The sequence below is a fragment of the Physeter macrocephalus genome, chromosome 12 (genome assembly GCF_002837175.3).
Source record: "Physeter macrocephalus isolate SW-GA chromosome 12, ASM283717v5, whole genome shotgun sequence".
Classification (NCBI taxonomy): domain Eukaryota; kingdom Metazoa; phylum Chordata; class Mammalia; order Artiodactyla; family Physeteridae; genus Physeter; species Physeter macrocephalus.
The window spans coordinates 15,802,943-15,818,644 of record NC_041225.1 but is presented as its reverse complement, the minus strand read 5'-3'; the positions used below and the strand labels follow the sequence as shown (position 1 = coordinate 15,818,644).

Sequence of the window (15,702 nt, the reverse complement as noted above, 5' to 3'; positions counted from 1 at the left end):
CTGGCTCTGCTCCCTCCTCTGCCCACTCCCGTCCAACGACAACATCATCAACTTGAATCCCAGGCAGAAACCTCAGATGTTCACAACTACTTCCCCCCCTGACTCCAACATCTCCGTAATAATCGCTGGGCCCTGTCATTCTGACTGCAGAGGCGCCTGGAGGCCTAGGCCTTCCCGGGTCCCACCGTGCCTACCTGTCTCCCCGGTAGACAGCGGCTGCTGTGAACAGGGCTGCGTTAGTCCTCTGACTCCCAAAAGCTAGCACACCGTCTGACACACAGGCTCCCAAAAGTTAGATGTTTGTTGAACAAATGAGAAGAACAAGCAGGTGGAGGGAAATAAGATACTTAAGGTGCGCCAGACGGTAGGCACACAAAGCAAATGCAAAAATTATGCAGTGTTCTTTCCTGCCTGTATAAAGTTGTTTCAGGAATAATGTTAAGCAGGTGGGGAAAATGTGATGTGACATGGCTGGAAATATGGGAGGAGTTTTCGATTAAAGTATTTCTAGCTTTTTCCCTCCAAAATATAACTCACTAACTGTCTATGAGGAGCAGTAACAGGTGCAAGGTTACCCCAGGGGTCAGTGACCAATGACTAAAGAAGAGCTGAATGCCTGGGAGGGGCAGGAATGCGCGGAGGGAGGGGGAGGGAGGGGCACAGCGGGAAGCTGGAGGGTGGGTTTCAATGAGGGGCGGAGCTTCCAAACTCTCAAGTGGAGAGTTCATTCATTACTGTGCTTCCAGAGTCGGGGGGAGCATCTCTGGTGAAGGAAAAACACAGCAGGGCCAGGAGCAGCCCAGGGAAGCTTCGTTTCAAGATTTTGAGCTGTAGCCAAACTCAACCAAAACGCCCAGTACTGCGAACATTCTAGGCGAGGTTTAAGTGGAAGGACCAAGGTTCAAATTGCAGGAGCCTCTCAGTGGCCTCACAGCTCTCACCAATTAGCGGGTCTTACTCCTGAGGGCCTGCAGCACCAGGCATCGTGTCTTGCACATAGCACGGGGTTCAGGAAACAGTGACAGCTGCCTTGAGTTGGAAGGCAGAAGCGGCTGGGAAGCTGTCACCTCGTTGCTTTGGTCCCTAGGCGAAGCTCAGCGCCCCCAGGCCTGCAATGACTCTCTGAGCCTGTCTCTAAGTACGCAGGAGCATATCCATGACCCCCACTAATGAGCGAAGCCATGTCAGCTCTTGATGGTCAAAGACCGCTTATTCACCGGAACCTGAGGCACAGGGAAGGAGAACCAAGACTCCACGCTCTGCTTCTCAGTCCCTGACCTGAACCTCTGATACATGTGTCACTGCAGGAGCACCTCCTGGCTTTCTTGGGGCAGCTGGAAATGTCAAGTCCCTGGATAACAGCACAACACACCCATTTTTCTTTAGCCCTTATCAGCTCGTCAAAATTCTAACGCTTCTGGAATGCGGATAATTCTCTCTCAAACCTGACAGGTCATTCGTTCATTCAGTGACTTTTTATTGAGGTCTTACTATGTGCCAAGAACCATGTTACGTGCCAGGGATATATTGGTGAACAGAACTTAGAGCCCTGCCCTTTGGAACGTACATTCTAGTGGGAGGAGACAGACAATAAAAAACAAAGTAAACTGGTAAATTGTACAGTTAGAAAGTGATATGAGAAAAAGAAAAATGAGCACAGGGTAGGTCTGGGTAGATCAGGAAGGTCAGCGTGGGAAGGGGGTTACAGTTTTAACTAGGGTGACAGGAAGGCCTCACTGAGAAGGTGAAGTTGAAGCAGACCTGAGGGAGGCGGGAGTAAGCCACGCAAAGTCTGGGAAGAACATTCCTGCCTGAGGGAACAGCCAGGGCAAAGGCTCTAGGGTGGGAGTGTCCTCAAGGCCAGCAAGGCCAGCAGGGCTTGCCAGAGAGAGCCATTCGCTTGTTGCTCATTCATTGTTACATTTACTGTTAATTTCTTCGCTAGCAACTGAGTGGAGAAAACACTAATAAGGCATGATCCCAACCCTCAAGGAGCTTATAATGCTGGTGGGTAAGGTAGAGATAAAACGACCTTAAAAGAGGATTACACCCTCAGCGGAAACACCCTGGCAGAATTCAGGACCCTCACCCAACTTGGAGGTGCCGAAGGGTCCCCTGAAGCGCAGAAAAGACCCTCGGCTAGACTAGGCAGGCACCCTGGCCCCGATTTTGGTGCTGCTGATGATGCTGGCTGTGTTAACCTGGCTTGTTGGGTTTTCTTAGCTAAAAAAGAAGCCTTCCAAACACCAGATTTGTAAAGAAAATCCTTGAAGTTGCATATGTACACTAAGCGTTTGCCGCATCCTGGAGGGCCTTAGACTGAAAAGGTAGATGCCAGATGGAAAGATCTGGCAGAGGTCACACTGCGGGGAGCCCAGCACGGCAACGAACAAGGAAGTGATGGTATAACACCCCGGGTACGTTCCCTCGGGGCGACCATCCCTCACACTTGCATCTCCAGGGCCTCACGCTGCACAGGGCAGACTGTGCCTGTGCTTCCATGGAATTACCAGCACCCCCTCCAGGCCTCAGTCTCAGGCTGCAAGCCCGTTAAGGAGGAGAGTCCAGTGGACTAAAATGTGCATCTGCAGAGCCCCACTCAGCAGTGCTCTGGCCTGAGAGATGCTAGCTCTGCTTCCTCAGCTTCACGAAGCGGTACTTTTTTTTTTTTTTTAAGATGAGTCCAAAGGTGGCCCTGCCAAGACCCAGGAAGCTCCCACCCTGCTGATCAGGGGCTGAGAAGCCTGACCAAGCCAATCCATACAGGTTGGATGCAGATGCGGGCTGAACGATGCAAACAAGCGTGCTTGTTGGGTGTGTCACCAGTAACAGTCCCAAAGACCGTGGAGGTGGTAAGGAGGAAGCTGCCCTGGTGGGTCCTAACCCGGTTCCTGACCAAGCAACATGGGAGAGGTCCTCTGGGCCTAGAGGCTGCAGGGTGGGGTGGTGCACAAATCCTCAATGCTCTTCTGTTCAGACTCCGAAGCTCCCCCCAGGCTGTGCCGTCACCACGGGTCCCTCTGCAGTGAGACGAGCTTACCCGGCTGTCTCCCACTCAAGTCCTCCTCTGCTCTGACGCTGAGATTCAGTCTGTCAAACTGAAAAAGGGAAGGTGCCTGGCCCTGACCCTGACCCCAGCATCCTTGCCAGGCCAGCTCCTCCCAAACCCACTCCATCACCCACTGATCCAAGCCAGGTCAAGCTCTCCTCCACTCTCGGTTCCAGAAATGACTGAGAAGGGTCTGGGCGCTTGCTCCCAGCTAGAAGCTAGAAGCCCTCAGCCAGAGGGAGTTCCACCTACGGAAACACAGCCAAGTCCCCAGGTTTAGGATAAGGTCCCTCCCCCTCGTCCCCCATTCCTTTATAAAAAGCTTCCCTTCCTGCCTCCCCTCTCCCTTTGGCCTAGGAGGGTTTTACTCCATAATTGGTTTGTTTACTGTCACTCTGAAGGCTTTGGAGTGGCAGAGGTAGGAGAAAAGTTTTGCTGGAAGTGAGGAAACGGGTGTGCGCCCTGAGCTCTGAGGCTGGTGAGTAAACTCTCTGAGTGTCTCTCTAACTACCTGAAAATTGGCCAAGAACCCGTGTGAGAAAAAAACACAAGGCAATGCAAGGCCCGCTGAAGATTCCCAGCAGACCACAGGAGGGAAGCTTCTGTTTGGCGCCTGGGAAAGACAAAACAATAACCCAAACTTAATCCGCGTGCTTCTGCTGAATAGTCGAAAGCGTTACTTGGCATTGCTCTGAGCGGGGAGCCAACTAGAGCCCTCCCAATTCGGCTTCTGTGGGCCAGGCGCTCCAGTGACACTGTTCCCCTGCTCCAAAACCTTCCATAGCTCCAAGCTTCCAGCAGGCTGACTTCCCTGACTTTCAGGCTCTTCCTGAGGCCCCAGATGACTCAGTCTCTCCCCCACTGACCAGTGATCAGCAGAGCCTGTAACCATAGGAACAGGACCACCTGCTGGGCCACAAGCACATCCTTTGCTCCCCAACTCAGCTTCTCTGCTCGAGGGGTTCCCTCTGCCTCAAGTACCAAGTCTCCCCACCTTTCAAGGCTCTCCTCAAATGTTCCCTCCCCTGTGAAGGTTTTCCCAGTTCCCCGGCCCCTTCCCCACCCGATCCCTTCCCCACCCGACCCCAGTGAGATGTGCTGGCTCCGGTTCCTTGCCCTAATCTCCATGCCCTGGTGTTGGCCTCTTTTGAGGCATTAGCTTCCCTCTGCCTGGCTCCCACGTGGGTGAGTGTGTCTTGCTCTGCTTTGATTCACCTGAAGCACAAAGCACAGTTCCTGGCAGACAGCAGATACTTAAGAACTGTTTCTGCTGCCCTGAGTACCGTTCACCTCAGAGGCATAGGAGGTGCTGAGCAAAGGGACACAGAGTCACGCGAATGGAACGCTAAGATCAGCAGACACAAACCAGGCAAGGATACACGCGACACCACAAAGAGTGAAGCGGGAGCTGCATCAGGCCTTACCCTTCTTGAACTCCTCCAGCATGGCATCCAGCTTGGTATCATGGAAGACGAAGTGCACTGGGTGGTTGTAGAAGCGGGTGATGGTCTTGAGGGGGGTGCAGTCATCGGGGTCCACGAAGGCCAAGTCTTTGACGTAGAGAATATCTACGATGTTGGATTGCTCGTCTTCATACACGGGGATGCGCGTGTAGCCGCTTTCCATAATCTCCGACATGGTGTTGAAGTCCAGGATTGCATCGTTCCGGATCATGAAGCAGTCCTGGAGCTGGGTCATGATATCCTCCACAGTTTTGGTCCGGAGTTCCAGGGCACCCTGGATCATGTTCAGCTCCTCTTTCACGAGGTCATTATAGGGCTCCGTCACCTTCAACATCTCCATCAGCTTCTCCCGATTGTAAACGGTGCGGATCTCCTGACCCAGGAAAAAGTCCAGGAGCTTGCTGATGGGGAAACTGAGGGGGAAGGTGAGTAGCATAAAGAATTTGGTGAGAATGATAGTGTTGGCGCCCACAGCCAGCCCATGTCGGGAGCACAGGGCCTGAGGCACAATCTCCCCAAAGATGACAATGCCTATGGTGGAGAAGACCACGGCCACCAGCCCAGACCCGATGAGGTTATCTACAAGGATGGTGAGGGAGGTGTTGACCAGCACGTTTCCCAGGAGCAGGGAGCAGAGCAAGTAGTTGCCCTTGCGTCGGATGGGCTCGATCTTGCGGGCGTAGCGCCTCTCCTTCTGAGTGCCACAGTTCTGCACGATGCGCAGCTCCATGGGGTCTAGGGCCATAAGCCCCAGATTGAGGCCAGAAAATATGCCCGACAGCACTAGCAGCACCAAAATGAGGAGGATGTGCAGCCAGAGGGGCAGGAACCGCCCAGCCTCCTCCACCATGAAGAGCAGCGAGTCCTTGTCCGTCCACTTCTGCCAGGGTCCGTCCACGCCGGCCCGGGTGCACAGCGCATACAGCTTCATGCTCTCGCTCCTCCGGAGGAACTTAGTGAGCACCACCAGCATCCCGGACGTGTCCCCGCGGCTCACGTTGACCAGCTTCTGGACGACCAGGTCCTTGGTGAGCTCGGGGCAGCTGGTGGAATTGTGGATGGTCTCGGCGTTGTCCACCTCGGTGAAGGAGATCAGGTTGCTGGAGAAGGAGCCCAGCCTCTGGCCGTACAGCCTCAGGTTCACCGTGCTGCCCTCGGACACGAAGATGATGCCATCCGAGTTTATCCCACACGATTTGTTGCAGCTCGCCAGCCTCATGCCCAGGATCGCGCTCCGCTGGGGGTCGCCCTGGCCGCGGGCCCCCCGCGCCCACAGCAGCACCAGCAGCACCGGCGCCACCAGGAGGAGGCGCCCTCGGGCCGGCCCGCCGCCCGGGCGCCCGCCCCCGCCCACCGGCGCCATGTTGCTCCGGCTCGGCCGCCGCCGCTCCCCGCGCCCCTCCGCGCAGCCCCGCTCACACCGCCGCTCCTGCCGCTCCGCCGCCGCCGAGCCAACTGCCCGGGCCGCCTGCCTGACGTCAGGTCAGCGCCACGCCCGCCACGCCACGCCACGCCCCTCATTTGCATGGGAGGCCCCGCCCCTGGCGCGCGGCTCCGGCGCCCTCCCTTAAGGAGGTCCGGCATTTAAGGTGGCGCGGCGTGGGAGCGCGGGAGCCGCGGGCGAGCGCACGCCCCGCCCTTCTCCTCGCACGCCTTTCCGCTCTCTCGGCGGGTCCCTCTTTTCTCCTCCCCGACCTGCTCTCTCGACCACGTAGTTCCTCTTCCGCAGCCCAGACTGGGCTCGGTTGCTGGGCTCCTTCCCTTTCCCCAGAAATCTGCAGCTCGGGGCGGTGGCCCTTCTCTGCAAGAACCTCTCGGAAGCAGCACCGCGTTGTGCTCGGGCGAGAAAATTGATTTTCTCTTATGAAAAAAGTAAAGGAGAACCTGAGGGCATAGGCCTGAGGGAGGTCTTCAAGTCCACCGGCATTGTTCTGGAACTCCCGGAGGTTTTGCCCACCTTGTCCCAAGACCAGAAGTGGGTTCCTCAGGCCCAGGCCCGAGGTCTCCTTCGGGGGCCAGTGGAGGGAAAAGCTGGGGAACCGAAGCTGTAGGATGTACCCGCAGGTAGAAGGGCCAGGGTCTGACCTGGGCTTATCTCCTGTCGTTTCCATTTAGGACACGAATATTGAGCACCTACTACGGTCACTTGTTCCAGGCTCAAACAGTACAGCAGTGAATGAGCCAAAGTTCCTGCCCCCTGGAGTTTGCAGTCTAGGATAGAAAACCGGCAATAAACAGACATATACATAATATTTTTTTAATCTTCCCAACAACTCTAAGAGGTAGTGTTATTATTTCCATATTACAGATGAAGAAATTGAGACTAGGCACAAATCAGAGTCCACCAGACTGCTTTCTTAAGGGCAGGCCTGTGCGACCTTGGGTGAGGCAAGTTGGAATGTCTCTCAGCCCCATTTTCTTCATCTGTAAAATGGGGATAAGAGTGACAACACAGAGGCTTCCCTGGTGGCGCAGTGGTTGAGAATCCGCCTGCCGATGCAGCGGACACGAGTTCGAGCCCTGGTCCGGGAGGATCCCACATGCCGCGGAGCGCCTGGGCCCGTGAGCCACAGCTACTGAGCCTGCGCTCCGCGACAAGAGAGGCCGCGATAGTGAGAGGCCGGCGGACCGCAATGAAGAGCGGCCCCCGCTCGCCGCAACTAGAGAAAGACCTCGCACAGAAACGAAGACCCAACACAGCCATAAATAAATAAATAACATTTGTTTAAAAAAAAAAAGAAAGAAAGATAGCACCATTCCACTAAGCTTGTGGGAACAGCTGGCCTAGGCATTGAACGGGACAGAACAACCCTGTGAATGTTCTTTGACTATGCAGCTGTTGTTGTTATTGTTGTTGCTGTTATTAGCTGCCCTGCTGGGACCAAACCCCTAACCCCAAATGGTGGTGACTGACCCTGGGGCAGCTGCATTTGGAAACAAGCTGAGACGCGCAGCACCAGGCCCAGCCCTGAAATGACTGCTTCCTGGGCGGCCCTACCTCGATGTCAGTCGGCAACTATGACTTGAGCACCAAGCACTCAGGGTGTGGGGGGAAAGACCAACCGCAGCTGCCAACCAGTTAGGGAGAAGGAGAGAGACAGACAAACATCCTTATAATTGCAGAGGTGAGCTGACAGGAGGATCGGATACCAGGTTGACCACTGGGTCTCGGAGCAAGTTTTTTCCTAGCCCTGGAGACACAGAATCCATTTCACTCTCTCCCTGCAGAAACACTTGTGTTTATTTTTATTACGGTATACTGTTCGCCAACCAAAGCAACAATCAATACCAGCCGGAAGGAGACTAAACAGAGAGGAACAATAATATAGTGTTTTAGGAGGAGGCGTGGTGGCAGAGGCCTGATTCAACTAAGCCCTGTTAGCAGGGGTAGAGGGTGCTGTGTGCTAGGCCAGCCTGAAGCGACCCCTTGCAGGTGCCTCACTTCATATTCCATAGTGAGTGTCCAGCCTGCCAGTTTTCCAGAAAACAGGAGCCTCGGAGGGGCTGGCCAACACAGAATAAAAGCAGAGGGCTTCCCTGGTGGTGCAGTGGTTAAGAATCTGCCTGCCAATGTAAGGGACACAGGTTCGTGCCCTGGCCCGGGAAGACCCCACATGCCGCGGAGCAACTAAGCCCGTGCACCACAACTACTGAGCCTGAGCTCTAGAGCCCACAAGCCACAACTACTGAGCCCATGTGCCACAACTACTGAAGCCTGCGCGCCTAGAGCCCGTGCTCTACAACAAGAGAAGCCACGACAATGAGAAGCCCGTGCACTGCAACGAAGAGTAGCCCTTGCTCGCCACAACTAGAGAAAGCCTGCGCACAGCAACGAAGACCTAACACAGCCAAAAAGAAAGAAAGAAAAGCAGAAAGCAGAACTTTTCACCAGCTGTTCCCTCCCATGTCCACTGACCAGCATGAGCCACCTACATCACCTCGGAGCAAGCCCAGCTCTCAGGGATGCTTCTGCCCTCATCTCTTTCCAGCCGGCTTTAGGACAGTGCCCTCCCCCACGGTACCTAGAGACTTTCCCATTCTATTATCGACCCATTGGCTATTTTTATTTTGCCCTTTTCAGACTATCTGTACTCAGAAGCATTCTATGCATGCACTGAGCCCAATGACAGAAGCCAGCAAAGGGAAGGAAAAAATAAATTTTCAAGATACTTGGGTTAAAAATGCCAGGGCTGGTGAGGATTTGGTAGGAAAAATCAGTCTTTGCTAAAGTTCATTTAATTACACCCACCCTGGGCTTCCTTGGTGGCACAGTGGTTAAGAATCCGCCTGCCGATGCAGGGGACACAGGTTCGAGCCCTGGTCCGGGAAGATCCCACATGCCACGGAGCAACAAAGCCCGTGTGCCACAGCTACTGAGCCTGCGCTCTAGAGCCCGCGAACTACAACTGCTGACCCCAGATGCCACAACTAGTGAAGCCCACGTGCCTAGATCCCGTGGTCCACAACAAGAGAAGCCACCGCAATGAGAAGTTCGTTACTGCAACGAAGAGTAGCCCCTGCTCCCCGCAACTAGAGAAAGCCTGCGCACAGCAACAAAGACCCAATGCAGCCAAAAATAAATTAATTTTAAAAAATTACACCCATCCATGAATATATTCACACCTGTGATTTGGTGAATAGAGCAGATGCAATGAAGTAAAGAAAAGAAATTCCCCTTTCCATGCTACCCAGGCAGAGGTCCATACGGCCTTGTTCTGGGTGCCCATCGTAACTTAAAGGGAAGCCCCACAATGTCCAGAATGCTTGATGCCCTGCAAATGAAGGAGGAGGCGTCATCTGTTACTAAATAGTTTATACAGTTAAGGGAGGGAGGGAGGGAGGGAGGGAGGAGGGGAAAGAAAGAAAAAGAAAGAAAGAAAGAATGAAAGGAAGGAAGAAAGAAAGAAAGAAAAAGAGAGAAAGAAAGAAAGGGAGAAAGAAGGAAAGAATGAAATTCTTCTTTGCCCTCCCAGGGCCTTCAATCTGCAGGGAAGACTCCCTGGGTAATAGTTAAATGATACAACCCAGAAAGTGTCAGAGGAGGTATTTGAGATGCAGACTGGAGTCCACGTTCATTCTCTGCCTGGCATTTGTCCCTGGTTAGGGCATTAAACCTTTCTTCATCTGCAGAGTTGAGAAACTTCCCGCAGCGTGGTGGGGACAATGTGGAGATGGAGGTGTATTAATGTGCAAAGCAGGAAGCCTGGACCATGTCTGGCTCCTGTGAACGAGGCTGTGAGAACAGCAGAAAGTGATGCGCGTGTGAGAAACCTCTCTCCTTTAGGGGGCAGACCTGTTCCTCTGCCTGGGGTAGAAGTCTTTACTCACCTGAGTTGCCTCCATTTGAAAGTAAGGAGTTTGGAGAAGGTCCTTCCCCAAGGGGTCCTGATACCTGATCCCCAAGCATCCTAAAGCACTCCATTCACGACATTTGGGCCTGATGGGTTCTTTCCGGGACCTATGGCAGCACATCTACACCTCCCGTGGTTGAGCCCCCTCCTTTCTGGTCCTGTGTAGGGAGACAGCCTAAAAGGTTTATTGCCCCTTCTGTACCTGGCATTGAGCTGACACTGAGGATCCAGTGATGAACAAGGTCCTGAATTAGTAACCTGGAATCTCCTTTCCCACTTCCTAGGCTGGGATCCTCCCAGCCTGGATTCTTAGCCCTTTTCAATCTCTGGGTCTCCACAATGGGGAGCTGTGGGCAGAGAAGCTGCCCATCTGCTGGTGGAGCTCAGAGCCTGAGGTCTGCCATGGCCCCAGGCTGGGCAGAGCCCTTGGGGGATGCCGTGGGCCCGGGCTGTGAGAGCCTGGCTGGCAGCCATGGGACACCTTTTTAGAGTGAGACATGGACCATCCTCAATACCTGCCGTGGTCTGTTTCACCACTGTCTATAAGTCTATAGTAACCCTGAGCATTTGCAGGATACATCTGTGCCATTTAATTGTCTCAGGAGGTTAAGAATCCACCTGCCAATGCAGGGGACACGGGTTCAAGCCCTTGTCCGGGAAGATCCCACACGCTGCAGAGCAACTAAGCCTGTGCACCACAACTACTGAGCCCGCATGCCTAGAGCCCGTGCTCCACAACAAAAGAAGTCACAGCAATGAGAAGCCCATGTATCGCAACGGAGAGCAGCCCCCCTCGCCACAACTAGAGAAAGCCCGCACACAGTAATGAAGACCCAACGCAGCCAAAAATAAATAAAAATTTTTAAAAAATTTTCTCAGGAGGGAAGGAGCAAGCATGGGGTTAGCTGGGTGCTGCCTTTTTTTTTTTCCTTTGGCTGCACTGCGCAGGAAGCAGGATCATCTTAGTTCCCTGAACAGATGCCCGCTGCATTGGACGTGCAGAATCCTAACCCCTGGACCACCAGGGAAGTCCCTGGATGCCGCCTTGACTCACATCCCAACTCAGGTCACCCCAGCGAGTGGGGACATCAGGACCCAGTGTGTGAGACAGATACTTCCTTGAGCCAGAGAAGGGGATGAAAACATCAGGTCAGCGGATCCAGGCCAATAAAAGGATGTGCCTCTGAGAAGCAGTGAAATGCCAAAGCGGCAAGGGGAAGGAAGCATTTGTATTCACTGGGTAGGCTTCAAGGCTCCCACGGCCATAGGACAGGTTGTTCTTTGCGACAGACTCACAGGAGGCAGGATGCCCCACCATGCGGGTTCAGGCACAGCTCTGGAGGCACGATGGGGGTGCTGGCTTGGCCACAGATTGCCTGTGTGACCTGGGACTCCGGGACATTCTTGAGTGCCGAGTGATAGGATGTCTGGCCCATGGTAAGAGCTCAATACCGTGACAAGGATGGGAACGATGCAGCCAGGATTTTTAGAGGACACACAAATGTCTTTAGCTCTGCTGTGTCTCTCCATACAACTTCAGCCAGTCTTCTTGTCCTTTCCCTTCCCTTTCCTGTGGAGGGAGAAATCAATAGAGGATGATGGGGGAAACCAGAGGCTGAGGGGGAGATCACCGAGGACTGAACAAGACCACATGTGGCCCCCTTGGGCCTCTGTGCGGAGGGAAGAAACGAGGCTGGGGTTAGGGGAGGTGGGGGGGGCAGGGGGGCTGGGGGTTACACACAAGCTCTCAGGCTGCTGGGAGGGAGAGAAGCCTCTCACTTGGGATCAGAGAGACCTGACACCCTGCAAGCCCAGGCCTAGGGAAGCCCCTGCTGTTCCAGGGCCCCTGTGGGGAGCCCTGGGAAGCACTGGCTGTGAGAGGGGCCTCCCGGACCTAGGACTCTGCCCGTTCTCCTTCCCTCCTGCTTCCCTCCCTGTCGGGTGCACTGGAGTGCCCTCCGTCCCCAGGACTGGCTACCTCAGCAAGCTTTTCCTTCTGCCTCCCAAAAAGAAAAGACCCTTTTCTATTTTTTTAAATAAATTTATTAATTTACTTATTTATTTGTTTATTTATTTACTTTTGGCTGCATTGGGTCTTCGTTGCTGTACGCGGGCTTTCTCTAGTTGTGGTGAGCGGGGGCACTCTTCCTTGCGGTGCGTGGGCTTCTCATTGTGGTGGCTTCTCTTGCTGCAGAGCATGGACTCTAGGCGTGCGGGCTTCAGTAGTTGTAGTGCACGGGCTCAGTAGTTGTGGCACGCGGTCTCAGTAGTTGTGGCACGCGGGCTCAGTAGTTGTGGCACATGGGCTTAGCTGCTCCACGGCATGTGGGAATCTTGCCTGATCAGGGCTCGAACCCATGTCCCCTGCATTGGCAGGCGGATTCTTAACCACTGCGCCACCAGGGAAGTCTGACCCTTTTCTATTTTAACAGAATAACCGCTCATTGCTAGAAAAAAAGTAGGAAGAGCAAGCTAACAAACGCTGAGTATTTATAGAGGCTTAAGAACAAAGTTTTTGGAGTCATTGTCCCTAGTTTCTGACCCTTCTTCTTAGTTGGCAGAAATGTCACGGGCTCTGACCCTTACCATCTGGTGAATTGGGGCAAAGCGCTTGGCTTCTTAGGGCCTCGGTTTCTCCACCTTAAAGATGAAGATCAAGAGACCCCTCTCGCTGTATTGAAAGGACCAAATGAGCCTTGGTTTGAAAGCACTGCTCTGTAAACACTGGTTTCTTTCCCTTCCCCCAGGCCAGGACTTTCACATTACTGTACCTTTCATTCATTCATCCATTCGTGTATTTTTATATTTTTGCTGGGCTTATAAAATAGGTGTTATACATGTTCATTGCAATAAATTCAAATAACACAGGGTGTATAAAGTAGAACACGAAAGCTCCCCTACCCCCATTCCACTGGCCAGGGGTTGTTTTTCTGTAAACTATTCAGCCACTGTCTGCCCTCTTCATTTTCTTCTCTTCCCTAATCTGGACTGGAGGCCATTTCCCACTGGGCTGAGAACTCTTCGGGGCAAAAACTGTGTCATACTCATCTCTGTATCCGGAATACTCAGCATTCCATATGCGTTTGTGGAATGAATTGGATTTCCCTTTAAAAAGAGGGCAAAACCAATACTACTGGGGACCAGGGATGGGAAATGAGGAGGAAGCATTTAGCCAGTAGCTTTACATATAAAATTGTAACTTAGAAAGCTGTTTCACAAGACAATATTTACCCCTTGATATCATTTCTGCTCTATTGTATTTCTTAGGAAAAAAAAAATCTGATCTTGACCCAACTAAACTGATTTCTTGACAGGGTCACAACTTGAAGAATACTGGTCTCATGCGTTGCTCATCAGCATCCACTGGAATTCCCTTTGGGGGAAGCCTGTGAGGATGGTGGGAGTTAGAATGCTCTCCTTGTAAATGTCCTCCACGCCAAGAGTGCGTTCCATAATCCACATGTGGCAATAAATCAGCCCAGGCAGATCAGTGGGTCAAGTTCCTGATTCCCAAAACTTATTGGCTCCTAGCCCGACCCAGAAAGGGAGATCGCCTTTCAGATCTCCATTCCCAAGTGCCCAAACAACTGCCAAGTCACCAAATACCTGTAGAGACTTCAGCAACCAGCTCATCTTGCTAGCCTCAGGGCCTTTATCTTTAACCTGAGGGAACTGGATCAGATAATTAGGTTCTATCCTAATTTAAATTCTTTGATCTACGATTCTTCCTGGACAACGAAGGGAGGAAGGTAAAGGCAAGACCAGCAAGATCAGAGGTAGTGGGCATCTGTTGTTCTGGTCTGTTCAGCTTCCTTCCCCTCCTTCTGCAAACGGCACTTCCCTTTCCTCTGGGAACCTGTCCCACCTCCATTTTCATGGGTTCTAGTGGGGATGGGCAACTGACCAGGCCTGGACAAAAATACCCCAGGCCACAGCAATTGACCTAGGGTGGGTAGGACACCAAGAAGGGCCAATCAGGAGCCTGGGTTTTTATATAGGGGGAGGGTCCCTAAATGGAGGTAATCGAAGCCTCAAGCTGTCTGTTACTAGGTCCCCTCCCCCTGCTGAGGGCAGTACTTCTGTTCAGCTTCACCACAGCCCAAAAAAGGGGTACCATTAGTCATCTCCTTTCACAGATGAGAAAAGGGAGATTTGGAAAGCCGAAGAAACCTGCTCAGGGACTGCCCTGGCGGTCCAGTGGTTAGGACTCCGCACTTCCACTGCAGGGGGCACGGGTTTGATCCCTGGTCAGGAGACTAAGATTCCCGCATGCTGCACAGCACAGCACCCCCTAAAAAATAAAGAAAGAAACCTACTCAGGATCACACAAAAATGGATTTCGATACTGTTCCAACCTGTCTGGACTCCAAACCTTCTTAGCCCTCCTGCATGTGCTACCCATCTGAGGACTAGGGTTCCAGGAAGAGAACTGTAATCGGTTGACTGAGGAATTTCAATTCAGTGGGGACTTAACATGACATGGTTTTATTTCTTTTCTAATCAAGGCTTTTAGCCAATCTCTGTCAAATTTCCCCTTTCCAGCCCTCCTTGAGGTCTCTGGTGGGTCCACCATCTTTAGTGTGACTTTTAGTATCAGGAATCCAGTCAGGTCCATTAACAACTGCCATCTCATTTCTGACTTACATCACCTGTGCCCCCTCCCTGTCATCCTTCTCCAGGCGTGGGGTCCAGGGTCTGCTCCAAGGACTTGGAGCGGGGAAGGGCCTTGGTCAGCCTTTCAATCCTCCAATCACTGCAGCCAGTTTGGGGTGAGTGTGTATGTGTGTATCTGGTGTCAAGTGGAGGGGGTTACTTCATTCTTCCTTTTCAGGGTCAAGCTTCTCCAGCATTGGGGCCTGGTAGGGCAAGGGGGCAAGGGGAAGGGCAATTTCTCTTTCCTTAACCTCCCACAGATTAGACCCCCCTCCCCTTTATGGCTGTTGCTGCTTGACTGAGTGTGGCTTGTGTTCATTTATTGGTTTCTTATAGGGGGAAGTTCAGCTCAGCTTCTGTTGGGACCCCTTGCCCCCAGCTTCTTGCTGTTGGGGTAACCTTTGCCTGGCAGACAGCCCCTCTTGGGTCCACCCAATGGATGCTGTAGAGACAACTCCACTGATGACTCCTCTCTCTGCCTCAGGTCTTCAGTTCTCTCCTCCCTTTGCTCTAGGAGTCACAGGGCAGAACAGCAAGTCTGGTGCTTATGGTGGTATAAGATGCCAGTCCCTCTTCTCGCAGGAGCCCCCAAGTTTTCTTAGAGCACCCCCTTCACCTGACTTTGAGAAGTATGTTAGTTACCTATTGCTGCATAGCAAATTATCCCCAGAAGTTAGTTGCTTAAAATAGTAAACATTTATTATGTCATAGAATTTTGGGGTTAAGAATTAGGAAGCACTTTATTTTATTTTATTTTTTAAAATAAATTTATTTATTTTATTTATTTATTTTTGGCTGCGTTGGGTCTTCGTTTCTGCGCACCAGCTTTCTCTAGTTGCGGCGAGCGGGGGCTACTCTTCGTTGCGATGGGCGGGCTTCTCATTTCTGTGGCTTCTACTGTTGCGGGGCACAGGCTCTAGGCGCGTGGGCTACAGTAGCTGCAGCATGCGGGCTTAGTAGTTGTGGCTCGCGGGCTCTAGAGCGCAGGCTCAGTAGTTGTGACGCACAGGCTTAGTTGCTCCGTGGCATGTGGGATCTTCCCAGACCAGGGATCAAACCCATGTCCGCTGCATCGGTAGGCGGATTCTCAACCACTGTGCCACCAGGGAAGCCCCTAGGAAGCACTTTAGCTGGGTGGTTCTGGCTCAGAGTCTCATGAGTTGAAATCAAGACATTAGCTGGGGCC

At 52.7% G+C, this 15,702-nt stretch overlaps 1 protein-coding gene across 1 annotated transcript in view; it reads right to left on the bottom strand.

The window, feature by feature from the left end:
* Positions 1-5,875, bottom strand: part of CNNM4 (cyclin and CBS domain divalent metal cation transport mediator 4) — a 34,472-nt gene extending 28,597 nt beyond the window's left edge. The window contains exon 1 of the mRNA XM_007112217.4: positions 4,474-5,875. Coding sequence (XP_007112279.2) covers positions 4,474-5,875 — 1,402 coding nt within the window. The remainder of the gene's footprint in view (positions 1-4,473) is intronic.
* Positions 5,876-15,702: the final 9,827 nt, after the last annotated feature.